The 20,915-nt window shown below is 41.0% G+C and overlaps 1 protein-coding gene across 3 annotated transcripts in view; it reads right to left on the bottom strand.

Moving 5' to 3' along the window:
- Positions 1–53: 53 nt before the first annotated feature.
- The window catches only part of dennd2b (DENN domain containing 2B), a 43,013-nt gene continuing 22,151 nt past the window's right edge, over positions 54–20,915 (bottom strand). For 2 of the 3 annotated variants that reach the window (XM_031846007.1, XM_031846008.1), the window contains exons 5-19: positions 17,618–17,739; positions 16,099–16,317; positions 15,621–15,717; positions 15,402–15,446; positions 14,918–15,102; positions 13,862–13,971; positions 13,518–13,587; positions 11,737–11,814; positions 10,412–10,552; positions 10,151–10,299; positions 4,027–4,204; positions 2,977–3,018; positions 2,215–2,326; positions 1,604–1,843; positions 54–1,337 (exon numbers count right to left, since the gene is read on the bottom strand). In XM_031846007.1, the coding sequence (XP_031701867.1) occupies positions 1,165–1,337; positions 1,604–1,843; positions 2,215–2,326; positions 2,977–3,018; positions 4,027–4,204; positions 10,151–10,299; positions 10,412–10,552; positions 11,737–11,814; positions 13,518–13,587; positions 13,862–13,971; positions 14,918–15,102; positions 15,402–15,446; positions 15,621–15,717; positions 16,099–16,317; positions 17,618–17,739 (1,961 nt within the window). In that variant the 3' untranslated portion in view covers positions 54–1,164. The remainder of the gene's footprint in view (positions 1,338–1,603; positions 1,844–2,214; positions 2,327–2,976; positions 3,019–4,026; positions 4,205–10,150; positions 10,300–10,411; positions 10,553–11,736; positions 11,815–13,517; positions 13,588–13,861; positions 13,972–14,917; positions 15,103–15,401; positions 15,447–15,620; positions 15,718–16,098; positions 16,318–17,617; positions 17,740–20,915) is intronic. The other variant, XM_031846009.1, reaches the window with a different exon arrangement.

Raw genomic sequence — 20,915 nt, 5'->3', positions numbered from 1 at the left:
ACACAAATATTTAACATGAATATTTTTAGTAAAGTCAATACTGTGCACTTTGAAGCATTTGAACATGTTTTTAATAAAAGATTGCAAAAGACTCTAAGAAGAGTTACAATCATTTTCTTCATTGTCTTGATGCATGTACAGTTTTCGAATAGGTTCTACACTCCTTAAACAGAGGACAACACTGTGGTGAAATAATGCAAAATGAAAACATATGAACTGTACATCTATGCCCATGTCAGGTCACATACACTCACACGTCCTGATAACACTCTTCACACGCACACCTGGACATCAGTGGTTACTCTACGGCTCACTCGCTGAGTACCGTGCTACTAGCGCTATCTCATAAGGTACTATAAACATACACTGAAGAGTATCACAGCCAGCTTACAGTGAAATAATATGTACATGTTTATTTTTTTTAAAACGTTATAAAAAGGTGAGAATCATCATAATGCAGAGACTTGAGACATCAGGTCTTCAGTTTGTTGTACGACTGAAAAGAGGAGGATGAATTCTCCTCAGTTCTTTTTGTGGAGAAACTTCATTTTACTTCCTGAAAATAGTTAAAACAATTATATTAAAATATGTCAAATACATCAACATCTAAGAGTTTCAATTTTATTCAGGTTATTAAACTGTATATGGGGATTAAACCAGGCTGAGATTACGTGGAGTTTGGTCTGATTTAACCACGAGGCATCTGTCTACAATCCAAGTAGAAATCTGAATATCTGCTCAAGTGTGTGGATTCCAGATAAAAATGTTTAAATATCCCCTCCAGACATGTTTAAAGACATGAAAAATACTCTGGATAAACACACAACATCCTGCTTATATGAAGTATTACAGGCCTGAAACGGAAATTTCAAGTTGGCAAAGGTAAACTTTCTCCCTTCAGCAGATGAATGTTAAAACAGCCTTCTGGTGTCAAACTCTGCACATGCATCATTCTGCACAGCAAGGCTCAAACATCCAGGTGATGTCACACTAAGAAAAACACATTTGTAACCTTATTATGAACCTTTGACAGACTTTCCTTGATTATTACATAATGTTAATTAAACACTGATGAGTTCAAATCTGGACAGAGCAAATGAGTAGCAGCAATTGAAATATGGAAAAGTGTGATCTAATCTTGCAGTGTCAGGGTTTTCAACAAAGCTAAAGAGAAAATACAAGAGCAGCCTGATTTAAAACTGTTGGAGAAAACAACGAGTCTAGTCTCGTGTGTCTGCTGCAGGACTCACCAAGGCCTTTCAGAAACTTGTTGACTCCACTTTGCTCTGTGTCTGGCAGCTCCTCCAGATACTGATCCACCCTTTGCTCAAACAAACCTGCCAATGGGACAAGAAAAGAAAGAAAAAAAAGAAAAAGAATGAAACATCTCATATTGCAGGAAGTTACAATTATTTTGTCTGCCAAGGAGCAGAGTGGTGTGGTGAGAAAACATGCTGATGATACCTTTCAGCCACTAGAGATCAGTGTTACTGCAGTGCCCTCTCCTGCACAGTTAGTATTTTAGATAGTACAAGGTTGGAAATCCTTAGAGAGATGTGTACAGACCTGGAAACAACTGACACTCAGGGAACGGACAGTCTACCTTTAGCCCGGGTCTTCCTCAGCTCCCGATCCTGAATGAACCCAGCAAACATCTGAGACTCCATGAAGACACCCAGGAAACGACGGATGCTTTTAGATGCCACGGACTTGCGGAAGGCCTCTCTTTGGAAAATGCGCTCTCCGCGCTCATTCTGCGTGATAAACAGGGAGTAATGGCCGATGGTCTCCAGGAAGAAGCGGATGAAGGCCTCCGACACCAGGCTGTTCAAGGAGTTATACTCTGTAGACACAAAGGAAAAGGGATTAATCCAGAAAGATTTTTTTTCCTTCTCACTATTGTACAACTCATGGATGTTTTAATGTTGTTTTGCCACCATATTACTTATAGAAAAATGAACCCTCTGAATGACACATAAAAAAGTAAGCGTAATTTGGCACCAGTCAGCTTGACACGCACCTCTCATCATCAGAAAAACACATATTTTCTCATCTCTAAGGTGAGCCTTCGTGACTCACTGTGATGAGGAGTCGGTGCAGAAGATGTCAGAGTTTCACAGAGACTTGGACCGAACGTGTTCTGCCACAGAAACTGTTGCGCCAATTAACAAGGAACCTGTCTCGGTAAGAAATGATGATTTGTCACTCATTCACCTTCGTCTGACTCGCTGTCAGAGTCCTGGCTGATGATGTCATTCCTCTGCTCCAGCGCTTGCTCAAGAGCCGCCTGAAGTTTCCGTGGCAACAGCGAGGCCTCGTCGTCCATCTATAAACAACAGAAAACACTGCAGTCAGTGATAAACAACAATGTTTGGAGACTACGTTTCAAAGGCTCAGACTTACAACAGAGAACCGCATGTTTTACAACCCTGTTTAAAGCGAGACCATGTGACGTTTGAAAGAAGAAAAAACACAAAAGTGGATTCGATGACAAACATAAATCACACTCGCATTCAGGGTTTTTGCGGCATCAGCCTTACATGGTCTTATATGACCAGTAACTTACATGCTTAATGTCTGCCGGCTTTAGTTAAAGACGTGAGATACATATCGATGCTGTGTAACATACTTTGCAGTTTGCCGACTCTTTGCTACTGTTACACATGTACAGATTAACATTTAAGTGGTTTAATCACAAAAATAAATTGAGAATTAAACACACATACGTATTTCACCAGGATATGTTTTTTTAAGCTTGTGGGCACATTACAATTGTGCTTAAGGGGATCTTGTCTTATTTATTTTCCTGCATTTTGCCTTTATTACATGAAAGGTCCCCAGGCCTCAAACTGAGGGTATTGCCAAAATGACTCAAGAAATGAAGGGAAATCAGCATTATGTTGCCACAGTGGCCACTGTTTAGCAAAATGTATATAGTCTCACTTTAAGTACAGTTTTTTATTTCAATAGACTAACCTGTCGAATGAATCGGTCAGTTCCCAGGTCGACCATTAAAGCCTGAGAAAAGGAAAAGAAGAGCATATCATTCTTTAGAACTCATTTAAAAGTTGTATCTCCGACAATAACTGTATATTCCATGCATGAAGTGTTGGTCAGCAACACTTCATGCGGCTCTGAGTCATGGCTTGACTTTTGATATAGATCAAGTTCAGGTAAACAAGTAGATTGATGAACATAAATACAGCAGATTCTTTCACAGATAATTTGTGTCATTAGGGCTGCAACTAACCAATATTTTCATTCATCAATTACTCTCGTTTGTTCTGTAAAATGTTGATTCCCATAACCCTTGTTGGCTTGTATTGCCTGATCCAACAGTCCAAAACCCAAATATATTTAGTTTATGGTCCCAATAGAGATTAAAAAACAGAATCACATCTTAGAATTTAGGCTGAACTACATATTTTGTTTATTAACGCGTCACAAATCAATATCTTTATGTGACTAACTGATCACATTACTATGTATTGACTGAAATAAATAAATGAACAGAAAATTATCACCCACTCTGCAGATCTCCTCAGCTCCACAGAGCATTTCCAAATCAACTACATAAGGTGACAACATGTCAGTTATATTTACAGCTTGTTCCACTTGCCCTCAAGTGGCAACAACAACACTAAATACACCTTGCAGTTTCTCTGGTCTGAATGGTGCTGAACGAAAATGTAACCACAGTTTTGAATCCTTTCCTCTGGTTGGATGTTACCTGGCTGGTTCCCTGATATAATAAGACTAGAGGCAGAGGAGGTCAAACAGACGCAGCAACAGTCAGCCAATTTATAATGAAGTTGTTCGGAATCTGTATTGTTGTAATTTATCAGCCCAGACAATAATATCCACTATTCCAAGGAACAGGCTTCAACCAGAGAACAGAGCGATAGAGACAGAACATCAACCAGGGACATCTGAAGAATTTTGGAGACATTGGCCTGAAATGTACAAGTCTGGGAAAGAAACTGCACAGAGGTAGCCAGGCAGAGAAAATGCAGATAAGGTACTCGCCTCTTCCACAGGCAACTCCTTGAGTTTGGGCATAGAGCTGGACAGCAGCCCCACCAGGAAGGGAGTGGGACAGCAGACAATATCCAACATGGAGCCCGGCAGCACGGGGATGAAGGTGTGTTGCCAGGAGAAGGGGTAGAGCAGCGCCACCACTGCATGCATGCAGCTGGACAGAGTACTGATGAAGGGAGACAAAAAAAAAAAAAAAAAAAAGGTACACGCCATCAATCACCTTCACACTCACAATAACAACACCCTGCAGAGGCCACACCAGTTTAAACTGAACACGGTCAAAATGGAGCAGATGTTTCACTAGATAATGAAAAACGTTTTTTCCAGACTGAAAGGGGAGTGGTGGTTTATATGGTAACAACATTTTCCTAAAAATACTGCCTACTGAGGTCATGAACTTCTGTAGTTGTTAAAAAAATAAATAGTATCACTCAAAATGTTCAAACCACTGAACTATAAGAGCAAAAATGGTGTATTTCCATTCCTAATCTCTCTGGTTACATGACTTGATCCTCTTTTCCTTGAAAGAGTTACTTTAAATGAGGCCAAACAGCACAGTGTATGTACTCTGACTTTGGCACTTTGTTCTTCCTGCAGCTCATCTGAAGGACAGACGAATCCATCATTGTCAAAGTTCTTACACTTTCACAGGTTTCTGGACAAATTACTGCATTTATCTATTGCACTCCTCCCTCTCAGAGTTTAACACCATCTACTACAAACCACAATGAAGAATGGTGAGCCCAATAAATCGCATAACTGTGACATTACTATACTGTCTGCAGGGCTGGCGTGACTCTGACATGTTGCTATAGTTAAACTTGAGGCTTGTTGACGTAATACCAAAAAGCGCCACTTTGGTTTAACTCCGACAGCTGTGGTATAAAATGGAGATCACAAATAGCAGCCCGTCTTTCTCACGATCCGTCGCTTGTTGACACTGGCTGACCCTCCTCCCCTCTGTCCTCTACATACTGTCCAGTCCATGTACACAAAGGGAGTGAAAATAAACTGTGGGTCCAATCATACACACAAAAACACACAGACACACACACATATAGTGGAGCACTAAATCAGTATGGATCAAGAACAAGACCAGGGATCAAACGTGGTATGCACACACACCCCACTTGAGATATATACACTTTTAATGAGGACTGTTTTCCGTGGTTGCCGTCATCAATAGCCGACAGAACATCCAAGTAAACAGAGGTTACTCCCTTTTATGTGACCTCATTCACACTGAGTTTCAGCGTACAGAGAACATACAGAGATCAGTACCCTAATCAATGTGCTGAGATAAATGACAAAACTCCCACAAACTTTTCCACTCCAATCATTCAGGCTATATGTCTACAAAAGGCCTTTTCATCTTAACTTCCCATGAGTCAAATCGCCAAGGTTAAAATGTGTTTTCTTGACAGGGTTAAATAGAATTACACCAACAAAAACCCAAAGGCTACAAGTAACTACATCGTTCAGTCTTTTTAGGCCTTTTCCAGATCACTCATACCATTAAAGCACTTGCAGCTTTACTTTGTCTGATTTCCATCTGCTTGAGGAGGGCTTGATAATTCCTAACAGATCTCGTCTCCTGGCTTTGACGAGTTCCAACAGGGAGTGATGGGGCACAGATCTCTGAAAACCTTCGCCACAGGCTACACGTGGCCATACACACCACTGATACCACAAAGGATCAATTACACTTATTCCCCAACCACAGACACTAGGGAGAAGATGAACTTGCAATGAAAACACTCTGCACTACACCAGAGGTTGCCACTCAACTCTGGAAAGAGAGAGGGACATTCCCATTCAGACCAAGATGTCAGACCCTCAGAGACCACACATGGGTCGTAACAAAAGGAGAAAATGTTCTATGGTCTCCTTGATAGGTGAGGATAATAAATAAGTAACAAAAAAATTAAACATCCTGAAGGAAAGATTTTAATTAGACATCAGATTGGACTATGTTGTATGGTGGCTTTTAGCCATGTTGGTCTGTCAGTTGGTCAGCCCGGTCATTACTTTGGTCCAGACTGAAATATTTTGGCAACTATTGGATGGATGGCCATCAAACGTTGTCCAATACTTTGGTTTTTGACCAAATACCTGACATTCCCATCAGCCTCAGCTGTACTCTGCGTAGTTAATGTAAGCATGCTTCAATGTGAAACTAAGATGGCATTGTCATTGTGTGCATGTTAGCATGCTGATGTTAGCATTTAGCTCAAAGCACCACTATGCCTAAGTACAGCCACACACAGCTGCATGGAGTTAGACACTCTTGTTATTTTCGTGCCTTCATATACAAATAATAGGAAGGAAAAAGTAATTCCCTGTCTGCCTTGTATGGCATTTTTATTCACTTTGCCGAGTGCAAAAACTTCTGAAAGAGCATAGCTGAGTTTGATGTATTCTTAAGCATCAGCATATGTGGATTGCTGGAAAATAAGACCACGCAAACATAAAGAAAAAATTTGATTAATTTTGATTTGATTAGACACTTAAAAGTCATATCAATTCATGATTCCACCCTCAGGAAAAGAGAGAAGAATCAGTTCCTCAGAGGTGAGGTCTGTGCAGAGCTGTTGTGTGTTGAGGTTTGGGAGCTAATCCTGACGTATTAGCTCTCATAGGTCTGCCAGGCCTGGTTTAGTGCGTGTGAGGCTGAACTGGCAGATACTCCAGGAAACAGGGGATCCAGAGGCTTAGTCTGTGAAGCCCAGAGGAGAAGGGAAAATTTCAGTGTCCGAGACAGAAAGAGAGAGGGAGGAAGTCAAAAGCCTGTATCACCACATGCTTCACGGCCCTACTAAAGCACTGCACTGTGTCTACCAGTCCAGCATGGCTAAGACTGACAAAGAGAACTAGACTGAACCACAGCTGTCAGACACCAGCTGTTCGGCAAAGCTTCGCAAAACCAATCTTCGATGTTCAAGCTTTTCCCGAGCTCAAAGTAACACCTAGAAATCATATAGAGAAGCAGCAGGGGTATATGGACCTAAAGGATTCCTATGACAAGCTGCACAGGGTGTATTTTTATCCGCTAGCAGAATGTTCTCTGCTCCCTTAGTCCCCAAATGGTTTTCCCTCACTTCCTGTCTTTAAGGATCTCCAGCCACCAGCTCTCGGTCTCGGCTCTCCAGCTCCACAGAAGGCAACAGCAGAAGTCATTTAACAATGAGAAATGGCCTCCCGGTGGGAAAGTGGATACATGTTCGTATTTAAACCACAGCAACGTCTGAGTTTGATCGGCTCTGTCTAGAGTGCAGATAAATGTGTGCAGGTGTTTGTGTATATGAGTGTCTACATGTGTATGTAAGCGTCTATGTGTGGGTGTAAACATTCACAAGAGAACGACACTGATGCAAAAATCAGCTGGTCAGGCGCTGGCAGTGTCCAAGTGTTTCTGGACTCTTTGAAAAACAGAAACATTTCACATGTTTACAGTCTGTGGATTTCACTCTACCTCGGAGTTAAATACCACATGGGAAACCGGTTATGTTGTTAAAAGCGGTTTTGGATTCGTGCCAGTTCTGCAGAGCGTGTTACATAAAGTGTGAGAATAACTGAGCACTAACTTAAATGAGTATGTTGCCTACTCGTTGATTAGAAAAATGCCAGCAGCAGTGGCAATAATTCTACTTGTCTGAGAATTGCAGACACCGTTGATCATAATACCGCAGCTGCAAAACATGTTGCTGTTTTCCAGACCTCCAACTCACTTTCAGACTGCTGTCTCTATTCCAAAAATTAAAAAAGAGAGAGAGAGACAGAGTGTCTATGCAGAAAGCCAAGCACCCTTCTGTTCATCCATTTTTACTCTTCCCCTCACTCATCCTCAAACATAGACTGCTCATCTTTCATGATATTTATTTCTCTTCTTCTATGCTACCCTAACCAATATGTGAGACACCTACCCACCGCACCAGGACATATATGCAATGAAATATTTCATACTTAAGATTTGAGGGTAAAAACAATAATAATTTATCATGCAGCAAAGTAGGTGGGATGCAATCACTTTAACATTGGAGTCCTATCTGGGAAAGTCATTTAAATCCAATACTTTTACTGTAGAAGTATTTGCTGCAATGCCAAGAGATAAATCCAGACATGCACATACAATTTGGTAACTGTCCTCAACTCTAGCCTGAGGACTGACAGAGACTGTTTACATAAGTCTGCAGCACTGACAGAACTCTTTTAGCATCTGCAGGTCAATCGAGTTAAGAAATTACAGAGTGACATAGCTGATGATGAATTTATCTGATTAGGCATCCGACTTGTTATTACAGGCATTGGACGGAAAATAAATTGTCTGTGCAGACTTTCATGCCAAGGCAACAACCTATCTGGAAAAAAACAACAAAAGGTTTCGTTGTAATATTACAAGAGTTAAGGGAATGTAACACACCAAAGAAACGATGGATAGAAGAACCCACAGAAAACTGTTGCCAAACATGGCTTTTCCTCTCGCTTCCTGCTTGTAGTGGATGTACATTTCAAGGGAAAGAAACATACATCATGTTCTGCTGGCGAGCTATTTTGGGAATGGATTATGTACCGGAGCCCCAAAGGGAGCAGCCCTTTATCATCCAAGTCATTAATGCTGCAGAGAGGCCCCGTCACAGTTTCCAAAAGAAACCAAAACACAGGAGCTCTGCATGTATACTTGGACATTCAAATCCACATACTCACATACACAAACACATGGTATATACAGTAGGTACGACTGCACATTCACGACAACTATATAAAAAATTATAACAATTATATTTGTTTATTTAGCTTAGTATGTTAGCATGCTAACATTTGCAAATTAGTACTAAACAAAAAGTGCAGCTTTGGATGGTGGGAGTGTCCTCAGCTTACCAGGTATTTGCTTATAAATTGAAATTCCGACCTGATGATGGTGGTGCTAGAGAAAAGTTAAGAAATTGCCAAAGTTATTACTTTTATTTTATTATTTTTAGTTATTAGGGGAACACAAATGTGTGTGCCATTTTTTCATTACAATATATCCAATAGTGGTTGAGACATTTCATTCATAACCATAAACATCAACCTCATGGTGCTGAAGAAAAGTCAGGGGATCACCAAAGTCATTAGGATTCATCGCCTGGAAACCATGAAAGAATGCACTTTGTTTCAAATGCAAGTTTCATAATGCAGTGAGTGACGTACTTCATGGCTGAACCATGTTATTTTAAATAGTTATTTCACCCCTCTAGAACAATTTTTATGTCCTCAGGTACACAGATATTGCATTGCATGTCACAAAATCACAGAACTGCCTTTAAAAGTTTACAATCACTGTTTTGGGCAATATATAAAAATAATATTGTGTCGTGAGCTAGTACCTGATTCCCACCCAATGACTCCTTGATGTTATCACCTCTAGTAATGAGCAATTTAGACTGATTTTGTCCGGGGACACAGAAAGTGCCGTAGCTCTTACGTAGGGAGTAAACGTGGCATCATAAGTCAAATGGTGACAGTCCAGCCACAGATCACAGAGGGCAGAGTCGCGCACACAGGAAGTGCATTCCTTCTCCTCACAGTCACTGCCCCCACTGATGTTTGTTTAAACTGGGCTTTGATACAGGGACAGATTACTTCTCCACTCAATTCTTCTCCCACTCCACTCTCACCTCCAATGCTCTAAAACTACCCATCTCTTCTCTGTAACAAGAGGACAGACTGGGACACCGAGTCCTAAGAGACCCATCGCATCTTATCAGCCCCACCCTCTTTTCCTCTGGCAGTGACTCATTGTGTGACCCACTTTACTTCTGTTATCCTAACTGGCTGACTGACTGGCCTGTTGCCTGACATCAAACCGTTCAACACATGATGTATCTGTTCAGCCCAAGCTGTCAAAACCACAGTATTATGCTACTATTGTGTGTCTGTGTGTGTAGAAATGTTATTGTAATTCTGTCGTCATCGTCAGTCAGGATTAGTCTAAATGGACACAAGCTGGCAGTCTGTGAAATGTTCCTGGAAGATAGATTTCTTAGTTTTGGATAAGCTTTCTTTCATTTAAATAATGTCGAGGAGATGATAGGCTCACTGCAGAGGGACTTAGACAAGCTCGGAGCCTCACCTGAGTTTATCAGCCACAAAGATGACTCGACGCTCCAGCAGCAGCGAGGCAAAGACTCGTATCACCTGCCGTACACTGAGGCAACTGAAAAGGCTATCAAAGTCCACATGCTCAAGTCTGGAGTCTGTGGGCCGCCTCAGCTCGATGACCTGAATGATCACAAAATATGTGAAATTTAAGTTATCACAGTTTGTGAATCTAATTAACTAAGAAGATTTCACACAACTGCATAATGAAAGTAGTGAAAGTAGTAGCTCTGACCTCATTTCCTGCACCGGGCAGAAAGGTCTTCACTTTGATAATCTTCCCTGGTGCAGGGAAGGGGGACTCCATCAGACTCCTCATGAAGGGGTAGACCAGGGCTGCTGAGACGCCTCGCCGCCGTTCCACCTCATCCAGGATCTGAACATGGGAACACAAAGCACAGTTTCCTCAACATATTTCAACCAGTTTCATCAATACACACACTTTCTGGAAATCTGTTAATATGAAAAGGAGCCGAGGCTTTTATCCATATTGAATGAATAGCCAAGCATGGCAAAAAAAGTACACAGTCATCAAGATTATTGACCATGGCGACAATTAATGGAAACGTATTGTTGTGCGTTTGAGCACTAGCAATTGTGTGGAACTCAGTAATTATTTTCTGCCTGCTTTGAAAAAAAAAAAAAAGTGAATTTCTTTCCATGTCTGTGTGACTGGAAATTTCCACCCAGTATGCCTGTTGGTCCAAGCTGCCTGCTGTCTGGAAAGTTGATTGGAGAATCAAGGTCCTCCTCATGTCTGTCTGTATGTCTGTCTGTCTGTCTGATATCAGAGGGAGTTGTGTGTGTGAAAGAGACAAACACTGGTCTTCTTTCCCATTTACCATGAAAACATTAACATTCTTTTCATTTGCAGCTGCACTGTTCTCAAAATGAACAGAATTCTCTTCCACTCTCATATCTGTTAAATGCCCTAAAATATCACATGATGCAAAACTAGACAAATTCTGGTAATTCTAAACACTTCACAAATTAAATGCTAAAATCCATCTACTTTGCACACGTATCTGCTTAACTCAACTACTAAATACAGATTTCATATTTGTCATGTTTGCCAGGCCTTTGTATAGCCTTCACAGCCTGGGTATGATTATTATCAAACAATGAAAACAGAGCATATTTGCACTCCGTCTTTGAAATATACCATAGTATCTTATTTTCATGTTATATAGCCGCCACTTTCTTTCAACAGTCTGGACCTACTCACTGTGAATTAATAAGTAATCAGATAAGCCTGGAAAAGTCAAACAGAGTGACAGCTCTGCTCTGTGTTAGCACCACTGAGACAAAAGTGAAGGAAACAATTACTTTGGGAAATCAGGAAGTAAAAAAAAAAAGAAAGACTGAAATAAGGTTTACCAATGAACAGGCGCTCAGCAGAAGGTCTGCTGAAAGTCATTTATTTCAGCTGTGAGATGGGTTAACCACAGCTACAACACCACACACAGCCAGCGTACTGTAGCTGCCTGTATATCAGTACAGTAAGTGTGTATGGTTGTGTGCGTGTGTGTGTGTCACATGCACAGGAAAGGATGAACTCACCGTGGAGAACAAGTCAAAACAGCCCAGTCTGCTGATGACACAGTACACCTCTGGAAGGCGAGATCCTTTCCCAGTCGGCTGCAAGAGAAGGCAATAGACTCATTGAACATTAGTGATAATAGACTTGATGAAGAGACACAATCACAGATGTTCTGTAAACTGTCTACAAACACTTTAAAGGGGTAGTCAACTTGCATGACTGAAGAGACAGATTAAGGTCTCTTTTAGGGCTATTTTTCCGGCTTTAGAAAGCTCCTCCAGAGCCACACAAGACATTATGAGTCTCCTTTCACAAGTTGAATAATTCTCCCTGTGACGAGTAAACTGAATTTGAATTTGATCTGTGAAATTTTAAAGATTGCTAAAAGAACCAGGGCAGAATAGTTAGAAAGGGTTGTTTTTTTTAATCAAATGTGTGGAATTATTATTATTTATTTTGTATGAATAAAGGGTCAGACCATGATAATATAACCATGACCTCTAGAACATGATAATATCATATGTAGATAAGTTGTTTAAATACTGTAGCTGAAGTCTTTAAATCTAGGCTGTGAAAGTCTTTTATGTGGATACCAACTTCCTAAACACAGGTGGTTTATCTGCTCCTGCTGATGGTATCTACCTTCCTCTGTACACTCATAGACCATTATGTGCTTCGAGACCTCAGACACTCAAACACACAGACACAAATGAACACAAGCACTCAACAACCGCCAATCCACTTGTCCATATTAGGTATACAATTTTCTCTTCGTTTCTCCTCCGCTTTTCCAAATGGATGATTAAATCAACTATGTGGAGCTTGATTCAAGTCCTCAGGAATGCTCGCTCACTGCCAACGGCTGGTCAGACAGCAGGAAAGAAACAAAGTTGCTGGAGGAGAGCAGCTCACCTCTTCCTCTAGCTTCATTAAAATCCGCTTCCATCAAGATGAATCTCAGATCGACAGAGCAGATCCAGTTTTAAAACATTTTTGTCTGGTCAAACTATTCACGAAACGTCCGTCTGTCATCCAGCACATACACATACACGTACACAAGGGTAAAGACACTCCCAGTAAACTTCTGAAAACATACACACTGTCGTACTCAGAAATACCAAATGGCAAACAAAATCACCACCACATTCACAGAATCCCACACAATCATACCCTCTACCCGCACGCTACATGGGAAGCTTAACAGAAACAAAAACATCAAAGCGCTCTGCGGCCTCATTATGAAGGAGAAATGCTTCACAATGACAAAGTTAAGATTTTTCATGGTTTGTCTTTGTTTTGCATTTCCTGAGAAACTCTCATTAAATTAAATGAGTCAATCCCAACTAGCTTTTTATCATAAATGATTACATTTTTGTGCACTTTATGACTATGACTGAATGTTTGCAATTATAGTTAGAGTTATAATAATAATAGTAGAATTGAATGCAGCTACTGTATTTCTTTATGTTCATTTTAAGATAGATATGTGATTATTTAAATAAATACTTTGTAATAACAGATTCACATTTTTATTATTAAACCACTTTCCTGCATTTTTGTAGCAACTTATCTTTTTTCAACCAATTCTGTCCTGAGCACAGTTTTTCTTTTTCTCTCTTTTTGGGTTGTCTTTTTTGCTTTATACGTTCTACCTCTTGCTGCCACAGTGGATGGTCGTGTAACACATCAATGGCCCCACAGGACCACCCTTTCACGTGTTCACATAAAAAAGGTCTGTCAACAAACAGGGCTCAGCAGGGTGTGAACAGGGAGCAGAGGATGAGGGGGGACGGTGGCTTACCAGCAGGCGTCTGCAGTACCCAAACCTCCTGCTGCCATCCTCTCCAGTCAACATAAAGGAGAAGGTCTCACTGTAGCACAAGACAAATGTATACACAGCAGAATTGACACAAAGACACATTAACATGTAGACAATTGTACGAAAGACGCCACAGAGTTGCTTTAGAGGACATGTTGGAGAAATCCAATGTTATTTAATTAATTCCAGGGGCTAAGAGTCAGGATTTTGAATAATCTTTTTTTCCCATCGTTCTCTCACAAGCCCCACAACTTTATGCAAGTGCAATTCTACATGGCAGGAGTACCCTTTAATAGACCAGCTAGTACAACATAATTCAGCCATACCTGGTGTACTCAGACACAGGACTCCAGTCCTTTGCATCTGGAAAACAGAACTGAGGAATGGCTTTGAGTCTCTGCTCGGCCTCCCGCATCTGCTTGGTGGGTCTCTCTAGCTGTAAGGGGAGAAGAGAAGAGAGAGAGGACAGGAGTTTCAGTTATTTAATTCTCCTTTAGATAACTTTGTACTACATATTTAAAATCTCCATGGAGTGAGCATATCGGAGTGAGCGTATCAGAGTGAGCGTATCAGAGCGAGCGTATCAGAGCGAGCATATCGCCTGGCTGGCAGAGATATACTTCTCCCAAATCTTAAATAACTTTAAAATGTATCTTTGACCAACTAAAAACACATCCCTGCCACTAATCCTGGTTATTTTTAAATGTAAACAGGCTCTCAAGACTCCACAGGCTGTATGTTGTAAATCTTAATTACCAGTACAGCTTTAAATTGTCAACAACCTGCACAATTAAGTGTGAAAAGCTCACAGAAATATTGTTTTTAACTTAAATTTAAATAAAAAAAAAATTGCATGGGTTACTGTCCAACATAATCGTCAAATTTTCAGCATTCACACTTTTGTAGTGACTATGACTAAAAGCTTAGAGTGGGAAAACTCTGGAAAGCCTACAGTACGTAATCAACTCTTGTCAACACTATTTCTAGATGACACTGGCCCACTTTATCCATGGCATTAACATTTATATCTTCCAGACTGTCTAAATATGACTTAACTGGATTACGTTTGCTTGTGAAAATCAACAGTTCCTCTCCATCATTGTCTCCAATTGTCAAGACAATATTAACTGTTATGGTCTCTGTCAAGACAGTTTTGAATGTTGCTGCCTGTGCTGCTGACACATATTAGATGTGGTGTCTACGCTCTGCTGTTGTCCAGCTTGAGGGCTAACTTTTTCCCAGACCATGCCATAGATTTTAAGCTAATAAAATGTTACATTCGTTTTTTCCGTCCTCCGAAGTCACCTGAACAGACTAACGAACAACAGCAAGTGTATTTAAAACCGGTCCCTGGAGTAAGTAAGGGACTGTCAGGCTTTCACCTTGGGGAACTGGTAGGTGACCTCTGGGGAGTAGGAGTTTTTGCTGGGTTTCTTTTTCAGAGAAACAACCACAAAATACTCAAAGAGTTCTCTCTCCTGCCACTCAATGAGCTGCAGCTCCAGCGTGCGGTAGCTGGGGGCCCGTCGAAGGATGGACTGCAGTTTCAACAACCTCTGGGTGTGAGCTAAGGAGGGAAGCAAACGTCAATACATAAAATTCTCTGTGCAAACAAATGTAAATCTAAGGCTCACCGGGTATTAACCTTCAGCCAGCCAGGAAATTAAATGTTGTACTTATGGGTGTAATTCACTTCGACCGAAAGATTCCTAACATTGAATATCTAAACATATCATAAATGTTTTATTATTTTCTGATAATCCATGCATATGGCAAATGTTTCAGTTAGAATTCTGTGGTCTGTCCGGTCACACAGGTTCACTCGTTAAATATAAACTGTTGCAAATAAATGCTGTGGTCACTCACCTTTGAACCTGTCATCAGAGTCACTCTCACTCTCACTGTTGTCATCTGGAGGCAGACATGAGACAGACAAGAAGGTTTTCTACGGGTCAGAGGGCAATTTCACAAACCTGTGTTTATGTTACGAGAGGGACACAGCAAGAACTCCACGTGGGAGGCTGAGACGCAAATATTTACTCACTTATCTGGCCAGTGGATAAAGGGAATAAAGAGAGCCCTTACCTCTCAGAGATGCAGTCTCAACATTGGACATGGACAGCTTCTTCAGCCTCTTCTTCCCACGTTTAGTGCAGTAAATGGAGTTGATCCTCTGGACCAGCTGTAAACAGAGGAAAGGGGAGATTCTCTGTTGGGGGATCTGAAGTGTTGTTTCTTTTGATCCTAAGTATAGAAGAAGTAGAGGGGTGTTCCTGGCCAAAGGTAATACTTTACTGTGCTTTAAGGGTTATTGAAAACCTTCAATGCCAGTTCTTGAGAAAAAGTTCCACAAGGGACACCCAAGCAGTAATAACGCGCATCGAGGCACTATATTCTTTTATAGTCTTTTCCAAACAGAGGAATTGCAAGTGATCCAGAGCTGCTCTGACTTGGTCCCTACAGAAACCTAAGCTGGTCTGTGAAGCAGTAAAGGAAAGAGAACACAGTCAGAGCTCTGCAGGGACTTAGTGCAGGTGTTTGTGTAGGATCTGGTAGTGTGTACCTTGGGGATTCTCCAGTGCCGGTGTGAGGCCAGGGTATCACTAGTGCTACAGAGGCTATCATCCGTCAGCAGGCCACAAGGTAACGTAGATACACCCCGCTGTGAGAGAAGCAGCATTTCATCATGGCTGTAGCGTTTGGACAACTGTGACAGGCGGTGGCTCTTCCTGTCACTCGGACCAGGGAGGCGAAGAGACTGGCTACTGGGTTTGGAAGGCAACTAGTCAGAGAGGAAAGAAAAGGCGAGGGTTATTATAATCCATTCATTCATTCATTTATTTATTTATTCATGCTTACAGTTGTTATAAATAGATATCCCAGTGCATTCATTAAAGATAGTTTCCTTTAAGTTATAATCCTTAAAGGGACAGTTTACCTCAAAATCAAAAATACATACTTTCGCTATTCTTTTGCTTTGAGCACCACAAGTCGAGTGCCTCTGGGCAATATGATGGGACTATGATGTAGTCCCATCATATTCGAGCGAGGGCAGACAACTCTATAGCCGATATCTCCAAAAATATGTATTTTCGATCTTGGGATGAATTGTCCCTTTAAAATGTGCATGAAGATATTAATTAAGGTTTAAAATGAAATAGTGTCAGTAGCAGGGTCCACCATTCATGCGCTGGATTCAATTTGTCTTCTAGAGCACAAAGGATTTACAGGACTGATTCTTTCTTTACCGTTTACTGCTCACTCTATTCACACTGTATCAGAGCTGCATTAAGCTACTGCCGAAGCAAGCCGAGCATTAAAAGCATGAAAAGCATTAAAAGCATTCAACCAAGGGAGCACGGGATGGCTTTTATTGTGAAGCAGTCACAGGAAATGCACTGTGAGCACCAACTCTTTAAAAATGTGCCTCCAAAACAAGACATGGTCACTTTAAACTGATGAGTTTTAAAAAATTGCAAGAAGCAATGGAACAAGAAGAAGCAGCCACAGTGAGCTGTTAGATGAAGAGCTGCAGGTGACAGGCTACACCTCAACCTCCGCAGAAAAGTAACAAACCTTGCTGTGCCCGGCTGTTGTGTGGTAAACAATCTTATTTCAGCTTGAAATACGATTGCAGTTTCTCATGGTATGATGGAAAAAATCCAATTATTTAGTAAAACAATTTGTTTGTTTGGCTGCACTGCAAACAGATACAGCATTTGTTCTTATGTTATATTCCTCACAAAGTAGCTGCTCAAGGAGTATTTGCTGGAGTAATAAATATAGTATATAAACCACACTTGTTGTTACCACCAGTAACCATGGGTGACAAGTGTTTCTGCGTTTAAGTGGGGAAGCAAAATGTGCAGACGGGCCTTTCTGTGGAGAATCACCAGGTATAAACATATCAAACTGTATCCTGTAGCGCCACAAATGAGGTGTGAGATTCTTTAAAAGATCTTGTCCAGGCACTGACAGGGAGGGAGGGGGGGGGATTCACGTCACCACTGGAAAACATGTGTGTTATGTTTACTACAGGAAAACACATCAGTGCTGTTGATCCCAACAGGCTCATGACTTACCTGAGGTGGAGAGTTCAGCTTCCTGTCCATGGTGGTCCACGATCTGTTGCTCTCCAGCAGACATGACTTCCGACCCAAACTCTTCCGCTTCAGGTCAACATCCTCATACGGGTTCTCCTTCTCTGTCGGGATGAAGTAAGTATTCAGTGTAGCTCAACTACAATGTCAGCAATAAAGCTGGCAACTGCCCGTAGACAAAGGGTGTTTGTGACGGACAAGACAGATCCGACTGTGGGGTCAAAAAAGGTGAACAGGGCACAGTAAAAGGTATCAGGGGCATAAGAGGGCCTCTCTATGGTTAGTCTGAAAAAAGATGAGTCATGAAAGGTAAGTCAAAGGTCACTCCAAGCTGTCTCAAGTGAACTCCCTTTTTTCAAAACAGTTGCTGTTGGCACTGGGCCCCACAGGCCCCAGTGGGCCCAGCTGAAACTTCTGGAAACAACACTGCTGGTGAGTCACTGTCCAGGCATGTGAGACATCATCTTCTTCTTAGACTTGCACTTAGAAGAGTTACATTTTATTGTTCAAATATATGATTAGAATAATAATTGATGCAATACATGTTTTTTTTTCTCTTAACTCTTACTGATGTATATAATTGTAAAATATCAAGAATATGGAAAAGGAAAACATCTTTAACCGTGTGCCATGAGTTTAAACATATTGTGGAATTTCAAATAAGGCACAAACAATAAGGTTTAAATACCACAGTTAATACTCTGGGTAAGGTCTCGAATGTTAATGGCTTTTAAGAACTTAATATTGAAAATATTTGTATCACTGTACCTCAAGGAGTTACAATAAGCACAGACTTTTCTACTGCTCTGTAGATGTACTTCAGTGAATAAATGACAGCAGAAAAGGAAAGAAAGTGAACATTACAGAGTTCTGCACAGCTCTCACTGATGTCACCTGGCAGAGGGCCAACTTCAATAAAGAGAAAACTTGTGTAACACCACAGTCCATGTCTATTCAGACATGTGCTCTGAGAATAGCTTTTTGGCAGGGTCTGAAAAAGGTTGTGAGAAAGTGAAGAAACCACAGCGAAGAATAAAAACAGAGCCAGATGGCGTCGAAATGCATGAGGGGAACTTTTAAAAGAAAGAAAAGCAGTGTTATCTGTCAATAGAAAGGGAAAGAACCAAAAAATCTATTTGGTAGCTGTGTTCCTTCTTCCTGAGTACATTAGTGGAAAACCCGATGAACTCAGCATCTCAAATAGTGAATGTGTGTTTTAAAAACATCCAAGTTAACCTACAGGCAGAGCTTTGTTCAGTTACCTATTTTTAGGTTAATTATTGAACCTGTCTGGGGTAAAGACACACACCTAAGCACACATATGCAGACAATGCACACTGCTAGGGATCTTAGGAGCGTTATGATGTGTTGCACAGTACATTAGCGCACTGGAGTGATTTTCTGTGCATCATTAAAGCTGAGGAGCAGAATAAGAGGGCTAAGTGTGACCCCACGCTGTGCTGCAACTCCATTAAACTGAAGCAATACTGTAATGAGAGCCTGCTGGGAAATGATATGTCTGCATAGCTGCTTATGTACTGGAGGGTACTAATCTACTCCTCTGATTACAAACATCCAGATCTCTCTGTAGCACACCCCCAGACACACAGTATTATGCAGGGAGTGGACACACCTCGGCTGCTACACTGCGATTGTACATTTATGTGTACACAATGCACTCTCCGGGCAGGGCGAGGCACAGAACAAACTATACCCAACAACTTTAGTATCAGCTCACCCTATAAAGTGGACTAGTTACAGCATAGTAGCACCGGTGCTCAACCACTGAGCCGTAAACAGAAATGTGCATACAGTTACAGTTTTGTAAAAACATTTGGCGGCACCACAAACCATGCATCACGTCCATCATGAAGAGAGTCTGCTTGTGACCACACTGGAGAAAATGCGTAGGAGAATGCACATGTTGTTGTTTTACACCAAAGAATAAAAGAATCACAGGTCCAAGCGTGTCTGTCTAAGTGTAACCTAAATCAAATCGGAATCACTCACAACCTGTACCAGATAGTCTTCCAGATGTATTCACCAGAGTAAGATCAGACACCACTTCAGCAAACTACGTCAGCGAAGGTAACAACGATGGGACTTTGAATGAATGAAACCGGGACTCTATGATACAGACAGCTGAATCATAGTGTTAGCACAGGGTGTGATTCATCTGCCTGGTAACAGATCACTCATTGGTACTCCATTTATCAACTCCACTAGTCAAAAGCACTTAAAACAGTCCCCTAATATCGCAATCAATCATTCAATTGTATTAACACTGTAGCATGGGTTACAAACGACTTGCACTCTTAAGGTAAACATCTGGCATCAAGCACAGGTGCCAAAAAGCACAATGGTGTGAGTGAATGTCCTATCAAAGTGTCTCCAAGATGTCCTGGGGAAAATGTGTGGGGACTTCTGGTTCTCTGTATCAAATTCTAGTTAAAATAGGGGCGCAGAGGGATCAAAACGTGGCTCATTTACAGCTGTGACTGCTTCTCACATAGATCATGTGACCTGAAATCCACTGCACAGTGGTAGTGGAAACCACTGTTCTCCTCCATTAGGACTCCAGCTTGAACGCTTTGTTGCAAATAGCTGGAGCAATTTCAAACTTACTCAGAGACAATGTCTTTGCCAGGAACATAACAACATTGGCAAAGATTGCGTCACCAAACTGAAAACTCCACATTCAGAACTGGATGAACAAGAGAAGGCTTTGTTAGGATTCGCATGAAAAGCAGTCATGCCCTTACAATCTCTCTGAGATGACTGCACATCCTTAGATTAAAAACACTGATCACTGATTTCAGAACAATGCTGCTTCTTGTAGAAATACCAAGTAAGTAATGTGATATTAAGCCTCTATTTGGTCACTGAGCATTTATCAAGAAAAATATTTGAGTGTGAAAACTTTTTATTGAATCTGAAATCCAAGCTTTTCATCATGAGACTTTACTCACACTGACACACATCACACTGTGGGAAGTGGCAATTGGAATGGGCTGAAAGCTTGGGGTCATTTGCTAGTGGAAAGGAATGTGGTTGCACGTCATGCACACATTATCGCAGAAAACATTTGAGTGGATATTGTGTACAGTGAGATACACAACATGTCGCTTGCAAGGTTGCAATGTGAAAGGATGATGCACTACAATCAAAACTTAGCAACAAAATTTACAAATTTGCATATTAAACTCTGAAATTTGTAGTCAAGTCAAACAGGATAATGTCAACATAATTATCTAATGTAATATAAATAGGATTTCTAAAG

Source organism: Anarrhichthys ocellatus, unplaced genomic scaffold (assembly GCF_004355925.1).
Source record: "Anarrhichthys ocellatus isolate YVR2014 unplaced genomic scaffold, GSC_Weel_1.0 scaffold6, whole genome shotgun sequence".
NCBI lineage: Eukaryota > Metazoa > Chordata > Actinopteri > Perciformes > Anarhichadidae > Anarrhichthys > Anarrhichthys ocellatus.
Note: the sequence above shows the minus strand (reverse complement) of the source record. Positions and strands in the feature narration are given on the sequence as shown.